A 26,546-nucleotide genomic window follows, 5' to 3' on the forward strand; every position below is an offset into this window, starting at 1 on the left:
ATGGCAGCAGACAGGCAGGCATGGTGCCAGAGCAGTTGATGAGAACTTACATGCTGAGAGAACACCCAGGAAACATGGAAAGAGACAACTGGAGTAGTATGGGCTCTTGAAACTTCCAAGCCCACACCCAGTGACATAGCTTTTCCAACAAGGCCACACCTCCTAGCCCTTTTCAAGGCCACACCTCCTAGCCCTTCTCAAAGAGTTCCACCAAGTGGGGAAAAGCATTCAAGCATATGAGCTTATGAGAACCATTCTCATTCAAACTACGACAAACCCTATACAAATGGGTAGTCATGATTCGTGAGTAACATTTACTTTGTGACGCTGTTAACAGACAACGCAAGAAAGAAAAACTAAGCCTCTGTTTTAGTGTTCTAGACTGGTTTTTAAAGGGTCAGGTACAGGTAGGGAAAGCACTATATACATCAGCAAAGGATGCAGACTAGATTCATAGGCCTGCCTTGAAGTCATGCATGGGTAAGCTACCTTAACTTCTATCAGTGTTGGGCTGTGACCTGGAATTATAGGCTGAATAAACCCTTTCCTGCCCTAGCTGCTTTTCGTCAGGGTGCTCTGTGCTTTTCGTCAGGGTGCTCTGTCACAGAAATAGAAATAAAATTAAAAAGAGGAAGTTGCCACTAGTAATAACTGCTAAGTAAAAAATTCATTTTAAATTTTCTGCTTTTGCATATGTACAACTGGTACCTTTCTTAGAGCATCCAAGGGGGAAATCTCCATCAGGAAATTCAGCCATGCAGAGCCAGGGCCAGAAGGAAAAGATCAGGGACTAACATAGAACAGTGCTCACACACTCTTCGAGAGCCCACTGGCCATTCCAGGTAAGCCTTCTATTGTACCAAGGAGCCCCTGTCTCACATAGTGCAGCACCTGTCAGCAAGATTTCCCAAACAGGGTGTTCCTGGGGACCTGAGACTGAGAATACCAGACACAGCCTTCCTGACAGTCAGTCTTCTTTGTGCTGGGTATGGATGCACATAGATTCTTCTCTTCCAAGCTGTGACGCTTCTTAGATCTCTACTTATCGTATGTAAGACACACTTTAAAAGATGTGTACAGCCCAGACAGGGGCACTCTGTGCTAGGATGCCCTTTCGAGTAGCTGCCTCTCATCTCTGGGCTTCAAGGTCAATCCCAGAAAATTCCTGTGGTCACCCTGACCTTCCTTGGCTGCCTATCCACTAACCCAGAGGACAGCTTCAGATTTTACAAAGGGCCAGAGGAAGCAAGCAGGACAACCACCCACCATAAACCCCTGGAGCTTGTTAGAGCTGCTTGGCTTGTCTACAGAACATCGAAGCAGTTGCCTGCAAAGGTCATTTCTGTCAGTGCTGTCCTGCCGCAGGTACAATCCATACATTTCTGTCAGTGCTGTCCTGCAGCAGGTACAATCCATACGTTTGGAGGCTTTCACCTCTAACAGCCAAATGTTCAGACAGCTCGGAAACTACCTCAAAAAGAGCACTCACCAACCACCAGCCCCACTGTGCCTGGGCAGCCCACTGCACAGCTGCACACAATTCCTTCTGAGAATATAGAGAATCTAATAAGAAGCATTTTTTAAAAACCTGCAGAAGGCAAAAGTCTGGAATGAAATACTCCCTTCCGGAGTAACACCAGGTCCCAACTTACCTGAATTTTTATTGGTCTTGTTCTGCCGACTCTTAACTTGCTCGGTCCAGAGCGTAGGGTAGCGTGAGGCAATATCTAGAGAAACAACAAGGTGAACAGATCATTAGGCAGCATGGAGCCCCTCAGCTAAGGAACTCAGCAAGGGCTCTGATTCCCCGCCCAGTGTAACAAATAAATAACAGTTCACTGCACCTTTCAAAAAGAAACAGTTAAAAATGGTTAAAAGCACGTGACCAAGGAACCAATAATATAAAATTTTTAATATATTTTTTATTAATCTGAACATGTAACTAAACTCTGTTTGAATACAGACAGGTTCTAGGTGTTATAAGATACTCCAGGGTGAGCAGGGGTAGTTGCTCAGTGGTATGGTAACTTGCCTAACATACAGGAAGCCCTAGGTTTGTCCCTCAGCATCACCATGGGTGGATAAGCAGAGGGAGGTAGGAAGCAGCCTAATGCACAAATACATCCCATGAAGTAAAAATAGTCGCTCATTTAACATGAGACTCTCACATGGTTGAATGATTCCATATAAAATAAAACATGTAAAATATCTTTCACATCACACAGTTGAGGAAAGTAGCCCCTTGATATTAATTATCAGATGTGATTGACTATACATGGCTCTGAAAACACAGACCCTACACATTGCCTGGCTTTGAACCCCCTACCATATGGGACAGGCAGACCTGCACTCTTATGGGTGAACTGGAGTTCTCCAGGATGGAAAGTTAACATGGCAGAGCCCAAAGCAGCCCTACTACACAGGAGCCACTGCTATTATTTCTAAAGTATGTAGGATTCTGTACACTTGTGTGTTAGGGAGGCGTGTGTGTGTGTGTGTGTTATAATGTGCATTTCATACACATTTTACCCAAATCCTGATCCCATTTGACTTGAGAAAATGACCAACACTATAGACAATTTATTAAAGGTAAACATAAGAGGTCTATCCTTGTCACAGTGTCATAAAAGCCACACATGAGTAGGGGAATGGTACATGTCATCACACCATTTTGAACACATACATTTCTGTTAATAAAATGACTTCCAAGGGATTCTGCTCAGCAGAACCCTGTGGCAATGTGGAAAATTACCAGGAGAAGCAATGAAGGCTCATGACATGGGAAATGGGCTCTCATGGCCAGCCCACTGGACTGTTCTGATTTCTTCACATCTGCATTACACTATGGTCAAGCACAGGGCCTGTCCGTCACTCTCTGCACTGTGTGCATGTGGGCTGGAGTAAGGAACAGGAATATCATGCAGTAGCATGGTCCTCATTCTGCTCCCCATCTCTACCCCTGCACATCCTACAGAGGCACGCTTCAGCATCACTTGACCAGACTGTTTCTTGTCCTTCCTGGGTGGCTATCTTTCTGGGTGTAGGTCTTTCTAGATTCACAAGTGAGTGACAGCAGGCAGTGCCTTCTTTGTGTGCCTGGGTTGTGAATGGCATCATACCCATATGACTTGGTATCACTTCCTAGCCCCTGACTGCCCCTCCTTACTCCCCACCCAGTTCCCCATCACCTGCTCACCTTCTTCATCTCCTTGGGGCTGAGTCTCCAATGCTGGGGCTGCAGCATCATCTGAATTCAGAACGGAAAAGATTTGCAAGGAGACTACAATTATGAGAGTAAGCTAAATAAGTGTGCATCCAGGTTGGAGCCCAGGACCTGCAAACCACCCACAGAACCTCCCAACCCAGCCCAGCTCAGAGCAAAAACCAGCACCCCGGGGAGGCCAGGTAGCAACATTGACCTGCTTGCTATGAGACTGCTACTTTCAAATGCTATGGGAAGCTGAAATCCAAGGCCCACACAAACCATCAGGGCAGTGGCTACTATAGGGCAGTTACAGGCAAGTGGAAAACTGAGGGCAGGGGGTGCTAAACAACCAGTCTACTGCAGGCCACAGGTGTGGAAGGGAACAGAGATCTACAGGGGTCATTGTGGGAGTTGAAACCCATTCGTGCATGTGCTCCTATGCCGAGGACACTTTGAGAGCCACAGTCTGGACCAGCAATCCCCCCTCCCCATCATGTGCTTCCAGCCACTTAGTAGTGGAGGCACAGTGAGAACCGTAGGGGTAGTGTGCATGGGGTTGGGGATCCACAGAATGGGGAGGGTCAAGCAAATGAAAAGGTTGGTGGAAAGGCAGGGTGGAGTCTGAGAGGATTGGCTCCGTTTCCTGGCGAATCATCATCACTGAGTTTACTGACCACCTCCTGTGGTTTCCTGTGAAGCTCTCAGGGTCAGAGCACATGACACAGCAGTGGCTGGGACATTGGTCACTCTCCATCTCTCCCCCTTCTGCTTTTATTCAAGTCTGCCCCCGACATTTTGAGACTGTCATTTCAGAATCAACATATAAGACAAGGGCTGGCCATGGGACCCAGCTAGCTATGACTCCACCCTATCCTTCAACTGTCTAGAAGCCCCACTCAAGGATTGGAGGGGAGCAAAGGAGTCTTAGTTTTAAAACCTTTAATCTTTGATAACCTCTTGAAAAAAGTCTGATGTCTAAACATCAAAACTCAGGGTGACTTATATGGAACATGGAAGCCTAATGTTTGACACAAGGGAAACTTGATGCTGAACCATTTTATTTTCTATAAATAAATAAATAAATAAATAAATAAATTGGATGGAATAATATATTTAAACCAAATTTAACATACTAGGAATCGTGGAAGTTAATAGAAGAAGCCTTTAAATGGCATGTATGTCTCATGGGTTTGTTTGGGGTTTGGGGGGGGGGTTGAAAGTGAGTTCTTGCTGGTGTATATTGCTAAGGATCAAATCACTCTGGTGAGCCACTCCCAAGATCACAGGGTCCCTGCTGGATGAATAGAGTGTGGCTGCTGAGTGTAGGCATATTTGGTGATGTTCAGCCCACAGGTGGAGCTGTGCCCAGGCTCTGTCCCTCCAGCTCAGGCCCCTGTGTGGGCAGCCCTCAGCCTCACCTGCCCTCGGATGCTGTGATGCACAGCACCATGGGCCGGCTGGAAGCTCTAACAGAGGACATAGCCTATAGAGCAGGGAAGCTGTGCTTTCCTCCACATTTCTGTCATGTCTCCCTTGTTATCCCTAAACCTGGATTGTTGCTTCATTAACACTTTCTTTCTGTTGGGTGCCTGTCCAGAGAGTGGTGGAGTTTGGTCCACAGGCCTGCTTGTTCCTTAAATTCACACCCAACTTCCCAAAGGGTGTCCTCCAGTGGACCCCATGAGCATCCTGATAAGGAGATGCTCGTGGGCAGCAGAATCCTCTACCTTGTGGTCCCCCACCCCCATCAAGTACATTCTATACCACACAACCCTTCCTCCTATAAATCTTCAGGTGTTCTCTAGGCTCAATGATCAAAGACCGTGCCTGTTTCTGACTCCTCTGAGCATACCTCAAACCTCTGTGGATGCTTTAGCCCTCTTTGTCTACCTCAGGGCTCTCTGCATCTTCCCCAGGACCCTCTGTACTTATTCCATGCATACATCTTAACAGTACAGAGATCTTTATTCCAGGGCAGGAAGTCCAGTTCCTGGCCAAGAGACTTTCAATTTGAGCCCCTGGAATGGAGCTGAGTAAGCTTGGCTCTACTTGTCTTCACCCCACTTCTCTTTGACAGGTTTATTATACTACAACCCATAGGAGAAAAAATGTCTATGGTTATGTAAAAAAAAAAAAAATGCATCTTGAAAGTCTCTCCTGACTCCAAAGACTAAAGCAGAATGTGTGTTACAGGGACTTCAGGGGAAACAGAGGATGGTCAAGGGACAAACAGACAGATCTTCCCAAGGTGTCTCAGTAGGCAGGTTCCAGCCCAGGAGAAGATGAACTTAGTCATCAAGTGGCCCCCAAAGAAAGAAGAGACTGTCTGCCCAATGCTCAGAAGAACATTTGCTGTAGAGAAAGCTTTTGCCTCTTCACATTGGCACATAACATTCATTTCTATGGCTCAGAATGTGTGAGAGGCCAAAATACTGAACCTCTACTCTCTGGCCAAGTGCCTCTCTTGATGTTGTCCGAATCACTCAACACACCTGTAATAGAAATCAGTTCACCCACAGGGACCCTGAGATACCCACCGGATTGACTGACACAGCCGAGTTGAGCAAGGCACTCCTACCTACAGCTGAATCTGCCACACCACAGCATTAGCTGCTATATTACAGTTCTCTTCATACACTCAGTGCTATCCTGCACACCTAACACAACACACCCACCATGGTCCTGAGCCCCTTTCAGGGATCCCCACACACGCTGAGTGTACTGCCTGAACCGTAGGTGACTAGCAGAAGGCAGGACTGGACCCATGATTCTGGAAGATCTGGGCAATACCTTTCAACGTACCTCAGTTTTAACTTGAGAGTCATTTCAAGGTGCAATCGGATCAAATCTTATATATCAATCATTGTGCAAATTCATATCAAGATAGTTTACCTGCTCTCCCTGCTCCTTCCCGCTGCGGCAGCTTTTCATTTATTGAACCTAAGACAGGAAAATAAAGAACGGAATTACAATGCTCTACCAAATGGTTTTCTTCAATTAAGGAAAGCAGCTCTGCCCTTCTATTTTAATAAGTTCAAAGTACATTCTCACGTTCTAGTTAAATTGCACATGTCACCTGACACCACCCGGGGAACTGTAACCAAAGTAGTGGCACTGACAGTACAGGGGAGTCCCCATTTTTAGGCTCTGTAGCTAAGTGTGGAAGACCTTTACCCCCAACATATGGCAACATATGTACCAGAAAAGCATCCTGCATCCTTGTCCGCACACAGGGACACGGAGTGCTGGAGTCACAAGGTACAGATCAGACAGATGGAGTTAAAGGAAACCAAATCCTTGGCTCCAGCTTGAGTCTGATTATGGGAAGAAAGGAAAACTGTAGACTTGGCATTGGAAGCGGGACACAGACCACTGACAGATCTAAGGAGTGTGACGTTCTCAGGACGGTGAAGGACACAGGCTGAGGACATCCCAGGTGCTTGCTTTCCACATAGACACGGCCGTGGGTACCTGTGCTTCTGCCAAGCTCATCTCTCTTCTGTGTGAGGGCCATGCGCTCACCACACTGTCCACACGTGCTTCGTGGAGAAAGGTGTTGGTGTTGCGCATGTGGACACAGTTCCCACAAGTCCACGAGGCAGTGTTCTTTGCCTTCCAAAGCATTGGATACCAACTTCTCCCACATCTCCACTGAGGCACTCTTCTCAGAGCTGAGACTAATGCAGTGCCCCTCAGGGAAGATGCCCCAACTTATAACCTGCTACAGTTGTTTTCGGCTGTGAGTATGAAACTGGAAAGAGACCAACACTTCCATTAAAGGCAGAGATGGCTTTGTGACGTCATTTCAATTGCTGGCATTTCTTGAAAAACAGTAGTAATGTGTTGGGAGACACAAAAGCAAGGAATTCGGAGACTCCTGGACACAGATGGCTGCTCTGTAAGTTACAGCTCTTCCTGCTTCTTTGTAGCTGCTGCCTAACCTATACCTTAGAGACCTTAGCCCACAACCCAGGAGGCCAGAATGGCAACTGGACTTCCTGGATCATCAGCATGCATCCGTACAGGTACCATCTGAGGCAGGTACCTTCCTATTCCTGTCTAAATTTGTCTCCTGCCTGGGAATTCTGTCACTTATGGGGTCTGGGTTTACCTTGGTAAGAATCAGAACTGGCCGTTCTGTGCCTCCCACTGCTTCCTGGCATGCCCCATCTTTGGGAACCAGCTCCTTGCACAGCTCCCTTGTTAACACATCCTTCTTCTCACCACATGTAGCTATGATGAATCAAAGATTTCCCTCTTTTGACTCCAAATGACAGGATTTTGGTAGTATCTCTGAGCATTTGTGTGTGGATGGGGTTTTAATTTGTGAATGAAATATAAATATTCTAGATGATTAAACTACTCCCTTGAGAGAGATTCTCGGGACTGAATTAAGATAATCTTTTGTAATCTGAGGAGGAAACAGAGCAAGCTGCTGACCAGAAAGCTGATTAGAGACAAGATCAGGAAAAGACTTGACAGCTTACCACCACCACTCTCTCCCCTGGGGAGTTAGGGGTGGGTTGTTCCCTCTGAGAAGCCAGAACTCTCCCCAGGGCACCCCAGCTTCTCTGGGAAGATCCAGCAGCGAGTTCATCAGGCCCTCAGCATTTATGGTTAAGCCAGAAATAGTTCCATCTTGGTCGTCATCTGTAGAAAAGAGCTTCACTATAGAACCAAGTGTCCCTGATCACACACTGTGCCATCCAACATTGGGAAATAAGGAGTTTGACTTGGTGGGATCTGGATTCTATCCAGGATCAAAGACTCCATGGCTTTCTATCCCAGCCTCTCTGCAAGGTTCTGTCATCAAGGACTGGGAAGGGAACTGATCACAGATTGACAGCCAAGATAGTGGGAGAACCAAGGAAATCCAGGACCAAGAGGGCAGCTGGGATTTCTCACAGAGCTTGCTTGCCATTATTATCCACAGTGGGCTGTCCATGATGTGTCAGTCCCCGGACCAGCACCAGAAGAGCACACTAAATGTCCTTTATCAGTGAGTCTCTGCCTTGTGAAAGGGGTCTTTTAAGTAAGGTGCCATGTTTAGCAACTGTAAAGGGTGTTATAGGGGTGTGACCCATGTATTACAGAAAAGTACTGGACTCTCCAGCTTGCAGCCCTGGTAGCTGGTTAAAATACAGATCCAGCTACATGGCAAGAACAAAGGGCTACACACAGCCTCACAGATGGCAGTGCCCTAAGAACATGCTAGCTCTTTTCCCAAATAAGAGGTGAAGTATATGCTATGGACACCATGGAAGCAGCCGGTGTGGGGGCATCTGCTCAGACAGGTGGCACTCACTCACCTAAAAGAGCCACTATCTCCCTCAGAGCACAGTTAACACAGCAAGAATCACCCTAGAAATCACCAACTCCACAGATCATATGCCTTTTCTTGGGAGAGGCACTGGAGAGGGCAGAAAGGTTGGGGAAAGAAAAGAAAAAATGGACTGTGCTCTCTGTTTTAGGACAAACATTTTCCTTTGTCACTTAGCAGCTGCCAATGGCTTCTGCTCTCTCATTCTCTATCAAGAAGCCATGAGCATGATGTGAAAGATTAAGCCGGTATTGGAAGACACAGCATGGTAGGAGAGGAGAGGATGTGGCCCTCAGTGCATCTCAGCTCTGTGACCTGGCCTACGTCTGGATTTACCCCCTTTAAACCTATTTTCTTGCCTACAAAATAGGCAGAGTGTATGACGCCTGTAACCCCAGTGTACTTGGCTGAGGCACAGGGGACTTTCAAATTTGAGACTGGCCTATGCTACAGAGCAAGACTGCCTCAAGAATGCCACAACCACAAAGTAGCAAATGGGTACTGTGGTGACCTCATATAGAAGCAAGCCAGCAGCAACAATGTTGACTGTCCCCTCAAAGTGACATCACTCTGTGTGCTCTACACGTAGACAGTGAAGGAGCTGCCAACTCATTAGAGCAGAGGTTCCATGGCCACAACACCATGGCTTTCTCCAACTTGTTTGTTCATTTGTACAATCATTCAACCTGCCACCAGGAATTGTGTTAGCTAAGGTCAAGGACTATCTTACTTCTTTGTCAACCGTTGAAAGGTCACCTGTCTAACCCAAGGCCATCTGTAGTTTATACCTGGGTCTTCCACACCCTGAAGGAGAATTCTCTGGATCAAGCAGCAGACATGGGCATGAGAAGATTCCAGAAGAGACCATCAACCTGCACAGCCTCATCAGAATGGCCACAAAACTACAAGTGGCAAGATGGAATATTTTAAAACTTGTTAGTAAACAGACAAGGGTGAGCACCATGGGTTTGCTCTGTCTTGTTGGACCCTCTACTGAAGCATCCACCTGCCATCAACTCCAGAGCTGGTCTTTAGTATGGGAGCCAGGCACGGAGGTGTTACCACATACAAGCCATACTGTTTCCGTCCCTCTCCTGAGAATTGAAATCTGAAGCCTACTTCAAAGGCCAACCTCTGGCTCTGACTAGTGTCCCAATGAAGACTCTCAGGATACCACAGACTCTCGGGATACCACGATGCTGAGAGTCTTTTCGCTGGTGAAATGGCTGAGAGGCTAAGAGCACTCTCTGCTCTTATAGAAGATCTGAGTTCAGTTCCCAACACCCACACCAGGAGGCTCATAACTTCTTATTACTCCATTTCCAAGGGATCTGACGCACTCTGTCCTCTGTTGCCAAACACAAACACATGGGCATAAACACGCAGGCACACACATATACACATAAATTAAAAATAATAGATATTTTTCAAGTCCTTGAATGAAGGGTCAGACTACAGACCCTACAATATCTTAAACCTGACTAGGAATGAGCTCTCAGTCAGTAATTAGGGTGGAGGGATTAAAACCTAAAGTTATTTCCAAATTACAAAATTAGCCTGCTACAGACACTCTCCTTGGAGGGGAGTTTCTTTTTTCTTTTCTTAACATTTGCATCTATGCCCAGCCATTTCAGTCTTTGAAAACAGAGAAGAAAGAAAGGGCAGGAGAGAGGCAGGGGGAGCAGGGAGAAAGGAGGAGGAGGGAAGAGATAGAATGAAAATTAAATCCCTGAAGACTACACTCTGGAGACCTGCAGACCCTCTGGAGAGCCCACACCCTTCACCAGCATAGGATATGAGGGAAGCAGAACAGACTCTTTGCCATTTTTCTAGGACATGTCTGGTACCAGAGAGGATACGCAAGCATCAGCTGCAGACCAAATGCTCTAAGCATACAGGGCTCCATGAAGCACCCAAGTCTCCAAGCAAGGAACATCCACTCTCAGGAGGGGAGACAGGAAGCCACCAGGGAACAGCTCAGTCCCTCTAAAGCACCTTTGTCTTTAGCTTCCTGTCACCACTCTTCTTGAAGCTGTCCCCACCAACACCACAACCTCGGGAGTCTTCCTTCAGGCCATCTCCCTTTTGTATAGCTGATAGATGCATAGACATAATCCAGAAGGCGTCAGAGTCAATAGCACTCAGAAATGAGACCCTCTGCTATACCTGCCAGACCTGCCCTTAGTTATGAGAACCACCCCTCTGCGGTAGCTGATGGTATTCTGTATGTGTGTGTCTGCAGTGCTTGCAATGCTTGTCCATTGCTGGCCCAGGCTCCAGGATGCACCGGTGTCTGCCAGGCTCCACTCGCTAGTGCCCAGTGCTTGGCAGTAGCAGCAGTAACAGTGAACAGTGAGTGGGCTTCTTGCAAAACAAATCCAGACAGGAATACTGCAAGAACTGGCCAAGCACTGCCCTGTGGTGGGAAGAGGCTGGTGGCTCAGGAATGCCCATTGAGGAGTAAGACAGAAAGAGGAGGTAAAGGTTGACAAGTCTACTCTGTCTCTTCTGCCTGAGCCCTCTGCCCCTCACACCTATGTCGCCACAGGGGATCAGAAGGAGGAGGAGGTCACTGGTTTATGATCTGAGGTTAATTACTTATTAGTTCAAGCAGTGGCTGACAGTGGAGGTTGGCACCATGGAAACCCGTGAAGGAGACTGGCTTTTTGTAAGAAAGGAATTAGGGCCTTTCCATCCTGATCCCTCAAGACAATTGTGGATCTAGATTCATAATGTAAACAAAGATGTGCAAGCCCAGTGGGATGTTAGTCAATTGGATCTGGCAGCGACAAAGACATCAGCCACTCTACATACCTATGAGAGGGGGAGTTGGATCAGGGTATCCAGCCTCAGGGACTGATCAGCTACTGGGTTCTGGAGACATCCCTGCCTGGCTATCCTGGTCACAGGATGTACGGCAACCTGACAAATCCCTTTTATTGTATGTCCGTCCGTCAGCTCCATTCCTCTGTGGTCACTACTGGACACCTCCAGGCCAGGGCTGGTTTTGTCTCCTGAGAGCTGTAAAGTCCCTGCCCCGTGTTGTGCTTTCCTGTGTCTTCTGACTCACACAGCTGTCAGCTCCGTGGCACCAGTGAGAGAGACAGGGAGTGTGTAACTGTCTGCACTGATGTTTATCCTACTATGAGGCTAGCACTCTGTGTTGTGTTATCCTACAGACAGTCCCAGGGTTTGGCTTTTATAGCCAGTGTTGCTGTAGGCCAGCCACATGTCTGCACCACACAGCTGTGTTCCTCCAGGGTCCATTCCCAGAAGGAAAGTGCTGGGTCCTGAGTGACCAGCTTACACACTGCCATGGGTGGTCTATTGTTCTGTCCTCTCCCTTGCCACACAGTCACCTCTGGGTTTCTGTCTCCAAGCCCATGTTCTGAGAGTCCTAGTGGGACTCTAACCTTGATGCCCTGGCATGAAGACACAAGGACACCCTCCTCTAGAAAATGCTACTGCTTTGACCACTTTGGAACTGAGCTATTCTTCATCTATGGCCTCAGCACACCAGGTCTTCCTGGTTTAGCTAAAGGCTTGGGGAGGGGTTCTGCACTATGTCATTGGATACAGACATAGACGGGACACCCGCCTTTATCCCCACTTAGATGCTACAGAGCATATTTACACATGGTCCTAATAAGCACATACAGACACAAATTCATACACACACATATGCACACATACACATATTGGCATACATACACATATACGTATTACACATACATATATACCATGTACACACATATATATATATATATCATGTATATACATGCACATACATACCATGTATACACAGGCACATACTTACATGTACTTCACATATACATACATACACCCATGTGTAAATATATATATATATATATATATATATATATATATACACATATATATATATATACACACACACATACACACACATATACATACATGCACACATATACCATGTACATACAATACCCACATATACACACATACACCCACATTTAGACATGTACGTACATACATATGTATACATACACACATATATGTATACATATATGTGTATATATATGTGTGTGTGTATATATATATATATATATATATATATATATATATAAATTCTGACAAAAATTTGCTGTCTTCTGCTCATTTCTAACCTAATTTACCCCAGTTTAACAGATAATTTATAGCTGGAGAACAGTTATGTACCACCTGTGCCGTACACCAGCTACACCTGTGTTGTGCACCACCTGTGCTGAACATCGCCTGGTTGCTGATAACATGGGCATATCCAAAGCATAAGCTCCCTGGGATTTGCAGACAATATCAGGGCCACTCTCACCTGCTGTCAAAGCCAGCCCAGTGTAAAAGGAAGCCCACTACCCCACTTCTATATCAGGCAGTGTCACGACGCAGGAAGATGTCCACTGTGTTATGTCACGACGCGGGAAGATGTCCACTGTGTTATGTAAGGCTACATTGTCAGTTTCGTCTCTGTGGGGTGAAAGTAGGATGCCCAATTCCCCCACAGCCCTCCCCTAAATTTCAGAAGGCATGGAACCCTATTTCCCCGCTCTCTGCTTTCTCCCAGGGGAGCAGGTCTGTCTTTTCTTCCACAACTCTGTACAGGAACTATTCAATGTAAACATTAGCTCATAGGGAAAAAAAATAGCCCACTGTAGGTTTCAGTGGTAAAACAGTTTTGAAATAAAACAAATGTTATTTCCACTCTACATAACATAGAACATGTCAGTTTCAGAGATGAACAGTCTCTGAAATACAGGCTTTGTCACAAAGACCTGAGGAGGCCACTGCCAACGATCCCGTGCCCAGTTCCTCTGTCTGGGTCACAGTAAGAAACGGAATCTCTGCAGGCAGTGCCTGACCCTTAAATAGAAAATAAGTCTGACAGTTAACTCCAGACACAAACATTTCAACCCTCAAGTGACAAACTTGGAGAAATGTGTGTCTTACGTTCCTAGCCCCGATCGGTTTGCCTATTTTCATATTACAACCCAAAGAATTGGATGACAAGAATGCTCAGCTTCATCAGACAGACTCCTTCAGCAGACAGCAAGTTAGTCAGGCCCCGGGCGGGAGACCATTTTCACATAAAAATGATCTGAATCATCTATAACCTTTTTTGGTAAAATATTAGTGGAAAAGGGACCATTTTATAGACTGTGAGGCCGCCAGGCTTGTTACTTTCAGTACATCAAGCTCCTGTCTGAGTAATAAAATATCACACATAAACGTCTGGAAACTCAACCGTGAGCAAAGACCCACTTTCTCTTTGAAAACCCATGTATATAAACTCTGGATCTTTTGCTTTTTTTGGCCAAGGAAAACAATGGGTCATTCAAGCTGGTGACTCGAGCCTCTGTGGTTATATTTTCAAATGACTCAGGCCCAAGTGTGTCCCTATGGTGAGCTGTCCCCTGCCCCAACATGTAGACAAAAGTCTTTGGTTTTTTTTTTTCCCTCCAGGTCTATGTGCAGTGGTGTGTCCATGTCCAGTGAGCTCATCCCACATCCCCACCACCCCCCTCTAAATGTCCTTTTGATTTGTGAGGGAATCTGAGTAAGATGACCAAGAGAAACAGGAAGTCATTTCCCTGGAGCCAGCAATTAGTCAGACCTACCGGGGCACCTGGGTGTCTTGTGGGCCACAGCGGTGCCACTGATGGGTCTTCCATTTGGTGTAACACACCAACAGTATCCTGTGTAGCTGTGACACTGGACCTGCAGAGAAAGGACAGGAACGTGAGCTAACCACAGACAACGTCTCCTACAGAGGCACGTCAGAGGGTGGCTGAGACTCTCAGGTGCTGCGTTTGGGCATCCAATGGAGGCTGGGGGAGGAGATAGGTGTCCAACAGTGATAATGCATTTCTACATCACCTTCTCAGTTCCCCCAGATCCCTATGTCTACCTTTCAGCTGACCACAGTAGGGGACATCTATAAATGTAGCCACTCCCCATCCTATCCCTTCTCCCTTCTCCCAAACGTCACATTATGCTGAGATGCATGGCCCCTCTCTTCACATGAGCTCACAGATACTGATAACAGAATGTTTTTGCTGCTCTCCTAGAACCTACTCCACTGCTGGTATGCTGCAGGCAGCTCTCAATAACAGCATTGACCGAATCCAATTAGAACCAAGCTATTTCTGATGGAGTTGGGCCAGCCAGCAGCATGACCATAGGCAAGCCATGACTTGATGTGGCAGCATCCTACTATGGACTCAGTGGCTGAGTCATGGGGCTCATGAATGAGCTAAGCTACAATCAGAACAACGGCTCGGCATGTTGACCAGGGTTAATGAGCTTTTCTGAGAGAACTGCCTCACATCATATTCATGTAGCACAAGGATGCATACGCCACAGCTTTGGTATAAACACCTGAGCCAGCTGGGGTCTGGAACCCTCCCTCACGTACCATAATACTGTGAGACTTCTGAGGGTGGTGTCTCAGGAACAAGATGACTGTTTCCCACTCAATGGCTCTGGCTCCATCCCTTTCGCTCCTAGCCCTGGAACCTCAACCCCAATGGCCCAGGCTTAGACTCTCAAAGCAACACAAGTCACCTGACTGTAGGTGCCGTCATCATTGCATTCTGGAATAAACACTTGCTGGAACTCCTTCCGGGCCTGCTCCTGGGTGTACTTCCTCTCAGCCACACACCTGGACACATCTGCAGAAAGACCACAGTAGAGCAGTTATAGGCAGGAGGGGAAGACAACAGGCGACATTCTAAGAGACAAGTACAAGCTGTTGAGGGGGTAGACCACTGGGTTGAGAGAGGCTGCCCAACATAGCAGGTGCCTCCCTCTGTTCCCACAAGAGCAGAGAGGAGTATGACACATTCTCCACGCTTTATAGAAGGGAAATGGAGGCTGGAAAGAGTATCTGAAGGTGTGTGTGGGAAACGGGAAAGACTGACTTCCTAAAAACAAGAAGCAGGCTGTGCCAGGGCCCCAGGATGCACCTAGATGCAGATGAGAAGCCGGAACACACAACTCAACTCAAATCAGAGACAGGCATTGGGGCCTGATATCCCACCGTAGCCAACACCTGGTGGAGCTGAGGCTACCTTCAAAAGGAGTCAAGACTCACCTCTTTCCTCTGCATCTTGGTCCCTAGGATCTCACAGTATGTACCAAACTGTCAGGGAAGCATGGTGATAAATAGCTAAACATCTCACAGCACAAGTAAAAAAGGAAGCTGTCTCTGTGATGTATTTAGTGACATGAAGCATGACTAGTGAAAACTGTAAAGTTCAAAAACAACCAAGCAGACTGGGCAAGGAGCTCAGAGGTAAAATGCCGCCTGTCTGCATCAGGCCCTGTGCTCAGTCCCCCACACGAATATACAAAGTCCACCTAGGGTCAGTGAGATACTTCAGTAGGCAAAAGCACAGGCCAGCAAACTTAGTGACCTAAGCTCAATTTCCAGGACCCTGCCTGGTGGGAGGAAAAAAACCTGTTGTACAAGTTGTCCTCTGACCTCCACATGTACACTGTGGCATGTGGGGGGGGGGGGGAGGGAGAGGGAGAGAGGTGACAGACAGATAAACAGATACATAGATATATACAAAGACAGATACACAGATATACACATAGATACAAAGATAGATCCATAGATGGATACATAGATACACAAATACATAAATATATAGATACATAGAGAGATGATACATACATAGATGATACATAGATACATAGATAGATAGATAGATATGCAAATAAATGTAAATAAAGTAATGTAATTTAAAAATTTTAAATATATTTGATTTCCCTCAAAGGAAATGTACCCGCACATGTGAGCAAAAGCATCGACGAGCTAAGTCTTCACAGAAGGAGCCAAATGTTCTTTCTTTTTTGCTTACCAGACAGGACCTTGCAGGTGAATTCCCGGCTCATTTCAGATGCCAGCAAGGAGGCTTTGGGTGTGGGTCTAATACTAACTATGACCCATCTCACCATGCTGTTGGAGAGTGTGACAGTTCCTAAGAAGCGAATACACCAAAACATTGTAAGGCCTGCCACCTCGTGCACCATGCTCTGGGGACAGCACAGCAAGCCCCACCCTGTATCAGTTTGACCACACTGAATTTAATCCTGGAGACGGATCAGTTGCCAACACTCCTGCCTCCTAGTTGAAGTAACCAGTACCCAGATCAAGAACACTGCAGCCTCTCCCCTCTCAGAGACGCGCCACCCTAAGTCATCCATTCCTCTTCTCTGCACAGTTACTCCTGGGAGCTACAACCTATGTTGCCATTGTGGGTCCTGAGCAGATGCACCAGCTTCAGCCCAGCAGCTCTGGGGACACGGGTGACTCCTCCTGTCTTTGCCTCCCCAAAGCAGGGATTACGATCATATGCTGTCATTGCTAACTCTTTATGTGAGCACTGGGAACTGAACTCAGGTCTTCATGATTCTGAGCTGTCTCTTTACTGAGTGAGCCATCTCTTTGGATCAGTCAGTGGTTTCAATACAGTCTGTGTTCGCTGAATAGAAAACCATGGATTTACTGGTTTATCCTTTTTTTTCTTTTTTTTTCTTTTTTTTTTCTTTTTTCTGGAATTACTTGTGGATTCGCCGTCTAAAAGGAAATATAACATGAGCTTCAGCTTGCAGGCCTCTGCTAGGGAAAACATAGAACCATAGCTGCTATTCCTATTACTTGAGCCATCATAAACATTCCAGAAGAGCATAATTTTTCAAGCAACGTTTTGTTTCATCCTTGACTCACAGTTCCTTAAAGCTTTCACATTACCTTGGCCAAGCCATTTTCAAACTTGACAGTCTGTATAATGGGACTCTCATTCCAAGTTCATGGCTGGCACGTTCCAGGCTAGTTTGTCTTAGGAGACAATGGCAACAAACAAATAAAATCTGTGAAATCCAAGTATCAGATAATTACCATCCCCTGATGGCAAGCCACCTGCCTGCCGTGTCTCATTCCAGACTTTACTGGAATTCTTATCTTATCAAGGTCTCCACCGGGGAGACACTCTGGAGGCAGGGTCTTTGGGGGATCCACACTTGGAACTGACAACATCTCTTTATATTCTTCCTCTGACTCTAAGCTATTATGCCTCTGATATATATAGCCACACAAACCAAAGAAACGAAAACCTTTCACATCTTGAGCATTATATTTTCTCAGACCTAATTTTTCAGTCAACTTCAAAAGAATAGAATACAGATATTCTTTTAGCAGAGTTTCATTTACTGGTGTTAAATTTATGTTACCTTTTTTTTATTCTTTATGCTTATACAAACACTTTAGAAAATAAGCAACTCTCCTATTCAGGGACATCATTAAGTTAATTTTCTCTGGGCCTTTCGTTTCTCTTTGAATATAAATCCTCAACACCTAAGCATAACAAATATTACTGTGGTATTCCTGGACAGTACATAAAAACTCCCCTGTGAGCCATTTCCAGTTCAGATCAGTGCTGGTTACTGTGGTCCTGGTGTGGGATGACCGCTACCCTCTGCTGCCTCCACCCTGCCCAGCTCCAGGACACTGCTGTCACCCTGGACAGAATCCTGTGTCCAGTACACAGACACCCTCTACCCCAGCTCCTATCTACATCTAACGAGTTGCCTATTCTGAACATGTTGTATGGAGAACCACAGGACCTTGCTGTCTCATGGCACACCCCAGCTGCAGCATGGGGTACCAGTGCTTCCTGTAGTCCACCCAGCCATCTGCTGACCAACACTGGCAGACTCCATCTTTTGGCCACCATACACATGCCTCACTGAATATCTGGTCAGCTCTGAGTGCCCACTTTCATGCCCTTGTGGTTTAACACGGGGGTACAACTGTTTTGTCCCAAGTGACTTTGTCACTATTGGAATAGCTACTGAGGGGGAGGGGATCTACACTGGCTGACCTGCTTCACTTCCCACTGATAAGGGGCACAATGCTAACCTGTGCATTTCCCAATAGGCAGGTTTTCTCTCCTTTTAAACTGCCAGAGCCATCTCAGGGAACACGACTCTTGGTATTTTTAAAGCTATGATTAATTTCTATGTCATAAGAAAACTCAATTTAACTAGAAATTCTGATTTTAATATTCTCACTAGGACTGGAGAGACAGGTCAGCAGTTAAAAGCATGGGCCGCTTTTCCAGAGGGTCCAAGATCAGTTCCCAGTGCCCATACTGAGCAGCTCACAATCCTAACTCCAGCTCCAGGGGATCCAACAGCCTCTTCTGGCTTCTGTACACACACACACACACACACACACACACACACCACATACAAACACACACGGCATATACTCAAACTGACACCACACATACACAAATATATTCACACAGACATATAATAAAATTCTAATAAAATAAATTTATTAATAATTTAATCACTTAATTGTATATAATTTATTTGTTAACTAGAACAGAGAAAGTATCTTTGATGCAAATTAAATGAGACAATTTGGAGACCTTTTTGCTCTGACCTGAAAGAGCCAAGACTTTACACATTAAGCAGCAAGGCCCCGCTAATAACATCCAAACAGAAGTTTTTGATAAGTTGTTGATTAATACTTAATACATTTTTGAAGCAACTTTTTCCAATCTCAATTGAAGAGTAAACTAGATCCCAGAGGGATCACAGGATTATTGCTAATTGAAAACTTTCCCAGAAAAGATGTTGCTTGCTATGAAGAAACAGTGAGCAGTGTGGTTTGCTATGGTTATTTCGTGTGTGTGTGTGTGTGTGTGTGTGTGTGTGTGTGTGTGTGTGTGTGTTTAATGGGAAAAGAACAATTTCTCATCTTGCTGAAACCACTCAGAATAGAATCAAGCAGTCATTGAAAAAGGTGGCTTTGCTGGATGTCTTCTATCAAAAAGTCTTAGTTAGAGGGAGTTGAAGAGGGGCAGTTGGGGGCATTTCCAGATTTGTGCAATTGGGCAGCTCATGGTCTCTGTGCACAGTAGGTGCCTCCTTCAGGAACTCCTGATCAGCAGGAGCAGATAGAGAGCAACATCCCCAGGGCTCTGCTCACCCATGCCCATGCTGAGATGTTGTATGCCAAACTACAGATATTGACTCTGTCTTGGCATGTAACTTGGAGAGCAAAGAGTTTATTTGGGCTATACTTTCATGACCCCTTCCAACACTGGGGGAAGCCAATGCAGGAAATCAAGCAGAGGCCATGGAAGGATGCTTGGCTTGGAACCAAGAACCATCTGCCCAAAGTGGGTTCATATAGGCTAGGCCATCCCATAAGAAATTATTAATCAAGAAAATGCCCCACAAACCTGCCTACAGGCAATCTGATGGAGGGCTTTTCTCCACTAAGGTTCTTCTTCCCAAATAATTCTAAAACAACTAGGATGGCCTTTAACATGTGTCTTGTACAGAGCCAACTCCTCTTGGAGGTGGATAAATGTCTCAGTGCCTTTGAACACAGGGCAGAGCAGGCAGATAAGAGCACAGGTCTTAGTCTATGGGCCACTCAGTTGTCACGATTACTGCAATGGCCATGAACTCTCTAGGGTCAAGAGCAGATTGCACTACTATTTCCTATGATTCCATGTAGTGGCCACAGAAATGACAGACTAGTAGAGCCCTGCCTTTGATGTTCATGGCCTCAAATAAAGACAGACACTGTATTTCAAAGCTGTAATACTTTACCCACATGTAATTTAAGACCAGACTCTGGGGGGAAAAAAAAGACAATTCAGCAGTGACCCTTAGGTTGAAAGCACACATTCCATCCATACAATGATGTGCTATGGTGGGAACCTAAGGTCAGTCAGGGCACCCTCTCCCAGAAGGTCACTGTTGTCTCTGGCAATCAGCTAAAACAGCTAGCCTTGCACTCATAAAAGCAGAACTGTAAGTCCTTTTAACTTCACATGACAATGGGAAAGAATGTGGTTACAGAATTAGATAAACAGAGACAAAAGTTTCATCCTAAATCCATGAAGTATACAGATAGGAAGTGCTGTCACACAGCTGGCATTGCAAAGAGAGATGAATGGAAGCCATGAGGATTACTACCATGCGTTAAAGTGAGAGGTAGTTTCTACGGCGTGTAAACAGGGGATGTCTGCCTATCACCATCTCTGTCACAAGAACACACCTCACTCCCTGCACATCAGAATAGACGATGATGCAATCCCCAGCTTCTTTATGGTGAAGGTTGACTGTCAGCCCTCCAGCGGCTGGCTGATGCTGCACACAATTCCTCCTTCCTCCTGGAAGCTGTGCCCTGAGATCTCAGCTGAGCTAGAACAAATAGCGGGGCCATTTCCAGCTACGTACTCCCCAGCATTTTCTTGTCTTCCTGGCCATAGATTGGCAGGGAAAGGGGTGAAGTCCCTATGGTGACTTCTCAAGTCTACGATGACACAGATAGCAAGGAAAGCTGAGCGTAGTGCAGGTGAAGCTGCTGTAAGAGACAAGCAGGCAGGGCTGGGGAATCCTAGGGCAGAGCTGCTGTCTCTGAAGACTGCATCCATGGGAACAAAGGTATGCCAGCAAGGTGCTGGATGGAGGAGAGCCACAGACACCCATGCACACTCAGGAGCAAAGTCAAGCGCACCCTCACTTTCACACCATACATACTCTGCATCTGTACTCACACCTGCATGCTCACAGGTGTACTGATGCACACTCCCTCACTTTCACACCATACATACTCTGCATCTGTACTCACACCTGCATGCTCACAGGTGTACTGATGCACACTCCCTCACTTTCACACCATACATACTCTGCATCTGTACTCACACCTGCATGTTCACAGGTGTACTGATGCACACTCCCACTTGTATCTGTGTGAAGTCATATACTCGCACCTGCACACACATACACACATGTGCCCCTCACCCTACACAGAGTTCTAATGGACACCTTTCTTCCTCAGTGGGATTCAGATAGGTCCACTCCTCACTGAAGCAGCCAGAAGAACCATCCTAGCTATTCCTGTGGGTCAAGATAGTCATGATGGGGCTGCAGGCTTACTAGCTTGGTCTCGGCGCTTCCTTTACCTCTCCCATGGTGTTGTCTTAAAAAGTGAGACCATGAATGGCTGTATACAGAAAATGGGGAGATGTTGGAGCTTGTGACCAGTTTCCAGTTTGCTAGTTGCCCACCAGTAAAAGGGTGTTAGAAGTATTGTAAAAACCTTTCAGACAGGAAGACACCCAGCGTTCATGTAGTCTTCTTGGAGATAGAAGACAAATGTGTTCTCTACTCCTCTATGAAATGATAGATCCCGACTCCTGGACACCTCCAGTCTGAGGGTCTCAAACAGCAGGAAAGCTGAGCTCGGGTGGAGGCTGAAGAGTCTATCTCTGTTAGATAATGATGCTGAGCCACTGTGAGCCATCCTGACACAGTGAGAACTCTGCAATCTCCTAACAAGGACAACTGTTTACTCTCATCACGGGGTAAGGGCACCCTGTGAGTTCACGCCTCCCCAGTGAACAGTGTCATAGCTTTCCTACGTCAGGGATCCCAGTGTTGGTGAGTGGTGGTCACAAGAGGACTGGGCTGGCAACCAAACATTTGCATCTCCCCACGAGTCTACTTTGAGCTCTTTGTGCAGAAACCTTGAAGGGAGCTGTTTCCGGAAATCTATTATAGTTTTATTCCCAGAAATCTCAAAATAATCCCAAGGTTTCCTGGCATGTGACCTTTTCCTTTATTTTCTTCTCTTCTTTCCTCCCCCACTCCCATCTTTTTTCTGAAAAAAAAAAATCAGTTCCAGTGATTTTGTTGAAACAGCCATACTGGTTCCAGATCAAAAGAAAAAATATTAATATGTTTGCCGAGTTCTGAAAACACAAACTCCACAAATTTCTATGAAAACATGAGAAAAATCCATCAGTCTACACCACTGAAATTCCAGTCAGGGTCAATGTCAAATCATGACATGAGACGCGCACATTTTAATGCTATTTAATTAAATGCGGAATAAAATATCTTAATTGTTGTTTCCAAACCAACACATGCAAAAAAGACAGGCCCACAAATCTGTCACCCACAAAATATGTAAAAAAAAAGGCTGTAGCTGGACATTTTACAGTGTGGACAGCTTCCTTGCCAGTACAACAGGGAGGAGGGCAAGGTGGACACTGTATTTCTTGAAGGACCACAAACAAAATCTTGATTTCATGTCTCTTCAGCTAGCTCAGGGCAGCAAAGCTCACATGGGCTAAACATCTTGTATAGATAACAGCATTTGTAGTCTTTGAAAAGGAAGAGATGTTGTCAATTTGGCCACGACTCATCGTGTGGCAGCCAATGCTGTGCCTGGGTTTCATGGCATGGGTTCATTCCCACAAGCCATCTATCCAATGGCTGCTATTCAGAGCAGAAGATGTCACCCACTTGACTTTAGAAATCATGTAAGCAAAGCCTGGTGGTGGAGGCCACCCTAGGCAAAGACCCCATCCCTATGTTAAATCTGGTGAAGGCATACCCCAGCAGATAAAATTCACTCACCACAAATGGGAGCAAGTTAGAGCCTCTTGGGGTCCCACTTGTATTCACTCACCACAAATAGGAGCAAGTTAGAGCCTCTTGGGGTCCCACTTGTACCCCAGTGTGCCAGAGGTATGTGATGTCCACCCGTGTTGAAGCATCCATGTGTGGAGGGCACCCTCTGCTCCAGTTCTGTGTTTACTGCCTGGGCTGGCCACAGCCCCACATAAGCACAACGCAGAAAGCTGCTGGAGTCTGGGGTGTTTTTATTGTAATCCTTTCTCTGTAAGTTACGCTTGCTTTGGAGAGGTGTCACATTTGACTGATTCTCCCCATTGTGTTTTTAGAAGTTTATGATACAAAATTTCCTCCATTAGGGGTTGAGAACTCCACCAAGAAAATTATCCAGGAACAGCAGGCTGCCGGCAAACAGCAATGACCCAGGACTCCCTGAGAGAACATCTCTGTTCACTTCAAATTGACTCTGCCTCAATTAAGTCAAATTGTGACTAGAGCCAGTGGAAGTCTAAGCCCTGGGGAGACACCTCACACTAGGGACAGAAGAGCACCCCACTGTCACTTTTCTTCCCTTGAGATTGTCAAGCCCGCTGACCCCACACCATCCTTCTCATGCCTGTACTGGTAACCATGGCAGCAGCTGCTCAGTCTGACCACTTCCTTGTGGTCCATGACCAGGATGCCCAGCCGTGCCAAGAAAATGTGGCAGGAAGCAGGAACAAAGGATGCCAGGCTTTGTGGAGCCACGTGACGTCCACCGCTTCCCACAGAGATCATTTTTGAAAGCCAAGACCTCCTAGGCAATTGCTTCTAGAAGCTTCTGTCAGGGCTGCATGTTGGTATTTAATAGTTTTTATTTGCTCCTCTTCCTTCTGTGCATATAGCTGAGAGAGCAACAGTCAAGACATAAAATCACATCTAGATTTTCCTTAAATGTATGATTAGCTCTCAGTGCACAGACATCTGTGAGGGAAAGACCTAGAGTCAGGTGTGAACTGCTGTCATATCTGCTGTCCACAGTCTCTGCTAATGTGACTGTAGGGAGTCCATTAAACCCAGGGACACTTTTTCAACCACCCCATCTATTTCAACGTGAAGCTGCTGGGAAGAGTTGTCTGTGGCCGGAACTGGAATAGTGGACTCCTTGAATTTGAATTTGTAGGCTGCTCCCTCTCAACCTACAAGGTGCTACGAGGAAGCATACAGTCCTGTGGTGCCCATGGGAAACCATCTCACTCTTCCGGAACTGCAGGGTGGAACTGAATGGAACCTTAAGGAGTCACTCAGGGAGATGGAAGCAGCCATTCCCCAAAGTCATCAACCCTAAGCAAGTGCCAGGAATCGTGCAAGACTTGGGTCTGAATGAACCAGTGATGTGATCACCTGAACGTGCTATGTGTGTGTGTGTGGGTGTGGGTGTGTGTGTACAATACATATGCACGCATCTATGTGTGTGTGTGTGCAATACATATGCACACATCCGTGTGTGTGTGTGCAATACATATGCACACATCCATGTGCACGGCTGCATGTTCTTGGGCACATGAGAATATGTTTGCAGAAGTATGTGTGTGACTACCTGCAAGCTCAAGAATAAATAAAATCGAGAATAAATAGAACTCAGATTTTTCTCATTCTTGTTTTCCCTGATGGAATTACACATCTAGAGACAAATAGCAATAGGACAAATTAATAATATGGAGTATGCAATGTCAGGTGGGTGAGAATCAATAAAATATTTAGGTCTCCCCCCCCCAAATAAACAGGAATGGATGTTTAGGGACAAAGAATGTCATTAGTGAATGGCATTTGTCCTAAGTGTCCTCTTTTCCTCCTAACCACTAAGAAAGGTGACCGCCACTGGGTTATGTTGTTTCTGTAGTACTGAGAATTTTTGTTGTGGAATTGGGTTGATAATGTTTCTGTTTTGTTTTTATGAGTCAGGGTCTCACGATGAAGCCATATTGGCCTTGAAAGAAAAATCCTCTCCTCCCAAGAACTAGGATTACAATCATGACCCACCATTACTAGTCCTGGTCTCAGGACTAAACCCGGGGCTTCGTACATTCTAGACAATCACACTGCCACCACGCAACCTTCCAGTCCCCTGGCCACTTTTCATGTTATCTTGAGGCAGGGTCTCACTAAGTAGTGCAGACAGACTTTGAACTTGGGATTCTCCTGCCTCAGCTGCCCACGTGATAGGCCTGCAGGTGTGCTTCACCATGCCTGGCCAGAAGAGAGACAGTTGCTCTTGTCAGTGGTAGAGCTATCTGAGCTAAAGGACAGTGCCTGCATTACCTGCAACAATGACCCAAGTCTACCTAGCAGAACTTTGCACTTTGACAGAAAGAGTAAATAATTTGGCAGCTTGGTTAATTGAAGGCAGAGGCATGGCCCTGGTGGTGGTTAACGTGGTTAGGCTGTTTAGATAGGAGGATTGTCAGAGTTAATAGTTCATCAACACACAACTTCTCAAGGCCATTTTCGTCTGTGTGGTCTTGTTCCCCAGAGATGCGGAGGAAGTAAATCCCTTCTGAAAGCACTGTGTGCTTGCTGTTAAGCTGAACCCTTCATTACTGTGCGAAGCTTTGCCAGGCTTGCTCTAAGCTGTAACTCTGGCTGCTAATCGGAAGACTGATAAGTCCAAGGGGAACGTCCACACCAAACTGACCTCACTCACAGAACACAAAAGACAAGCTGATAATCATTTTAGAACACTTTGAGTCAAAAACAGACACACAACTCTGAAGGGCTTGTGATAACTTTGTTGTATGACAACATGAAACACTAAGGAAATCAGACAATTGGTAAAAATGACTGCTTTGCAGTTGGTAGAGATCCTTGCCTAGCACAAAAGGGGTCCTTGGTTCAGTCCCCAGCAGACCATAAACCACGCGTGGCTGTTCACATCTTTAGTCCCAGTACACTGGAAGTAGAAGCACAAAGACCAGAAGTTCAAGGCCAGCCTTTGCTCCATAGCAAGTTCTTGGCTAACATAGACTACATAAAGCACTGTCTCAAAAATTACTTTAAAATTCATAAAAAATTATTCTTCACATGCTCTGAGAAATAATTACCAATTTAGAAACTTTCAAGTTGTTGGGTGTGAAAGTAAATTATCTATGCTTTCGCCACATAGGCACTGTCTTCCCGCCATGACCATTGCAGCTCACCTTTGCAATTCCCCCGGTGAGCAATCTCCAGCTGTGGATCTTTGCACTTGGCCCGCTGGAACTCACATCGGGACAGGAAGGTCCTCCCGTCCGAGGCACAGAGTGGCTTCTGAGGGGAGCTTGGGCAGTCCAGGCTGCAGTCTCTGTCTTTGTCTTGATCGACTCTCAAGAACTTGGGGAAGAAAAAGAAGCAAGAGAGTTTTAAAGAGGAGGAGACAGGAGCACCGAGCAGACTGAGAACAGGCTCCAAAGAAATATGGCTACTCTGTGCTCACATATAACTGAAGCATCGAGTGAATTGCTTTCAGACTTGTACATTGTCCATTTTGCAAGTCGATAATAGCTGGCCACAAGTCTGTATCTAAGGTCTGATGGGAAG

The 26,546-nt window shown here is 46.0% G+C and overlaps 1 protein-coding gene across 1 annotated transcript in view; it reads right to left on the minus strand.

The window, feature by feature from the left end:
• Smoc2 (SPARC related modular calcium binding 2) overlaps positions 1–26,546 on the minus strand; it is a 123,011-nt gene that overhangs the window by 50,359 nt on the left and 46,106 nt on the right. The window contains exons 2-7 of the mRNA XM_021186294.2: positions 26,168–26,339; positions 15,102–15,208; positions 14,156–14,255; positions 6,098–6,145; positions 3,197–3,247; positions 1,653–1,727 (exon numbers count right to left, since the gene is read on the minus strand). Of these exons, the coding sequence (XP_021041953.1) occupies positions 1,653–1,727; positions 3,197–3,247; positions 6,098–6,145; positions 14,156–14,255; positions 15,102–15,208; positions 26,168–26,339 (553 nt within the window). The remainder of the gene's footprint in view (positions 1–1,652; positions 1,728–3,196; positions 3,248–6,097; positions 6,146–14,155; positions 14,256–15,101; positions 15,209–26,167; positions 26,340–26,546) is intronic.

Source organism: Mus caroli, unplaced genomic scaffold (assembly GCF_978045245.1).
Source record: "Mus caroli unplaced genomic scaffold, Mus_caroli_1 scaffold_18, whole genome shotgun sequence".
In the NCBI taxonomy this organism is placed as follows: domain Eukaryota; kingdom Metazoa; phylum Chordata; class Mammalia; order Rodentia; family Muridae; genus Mus; species Mus caroli.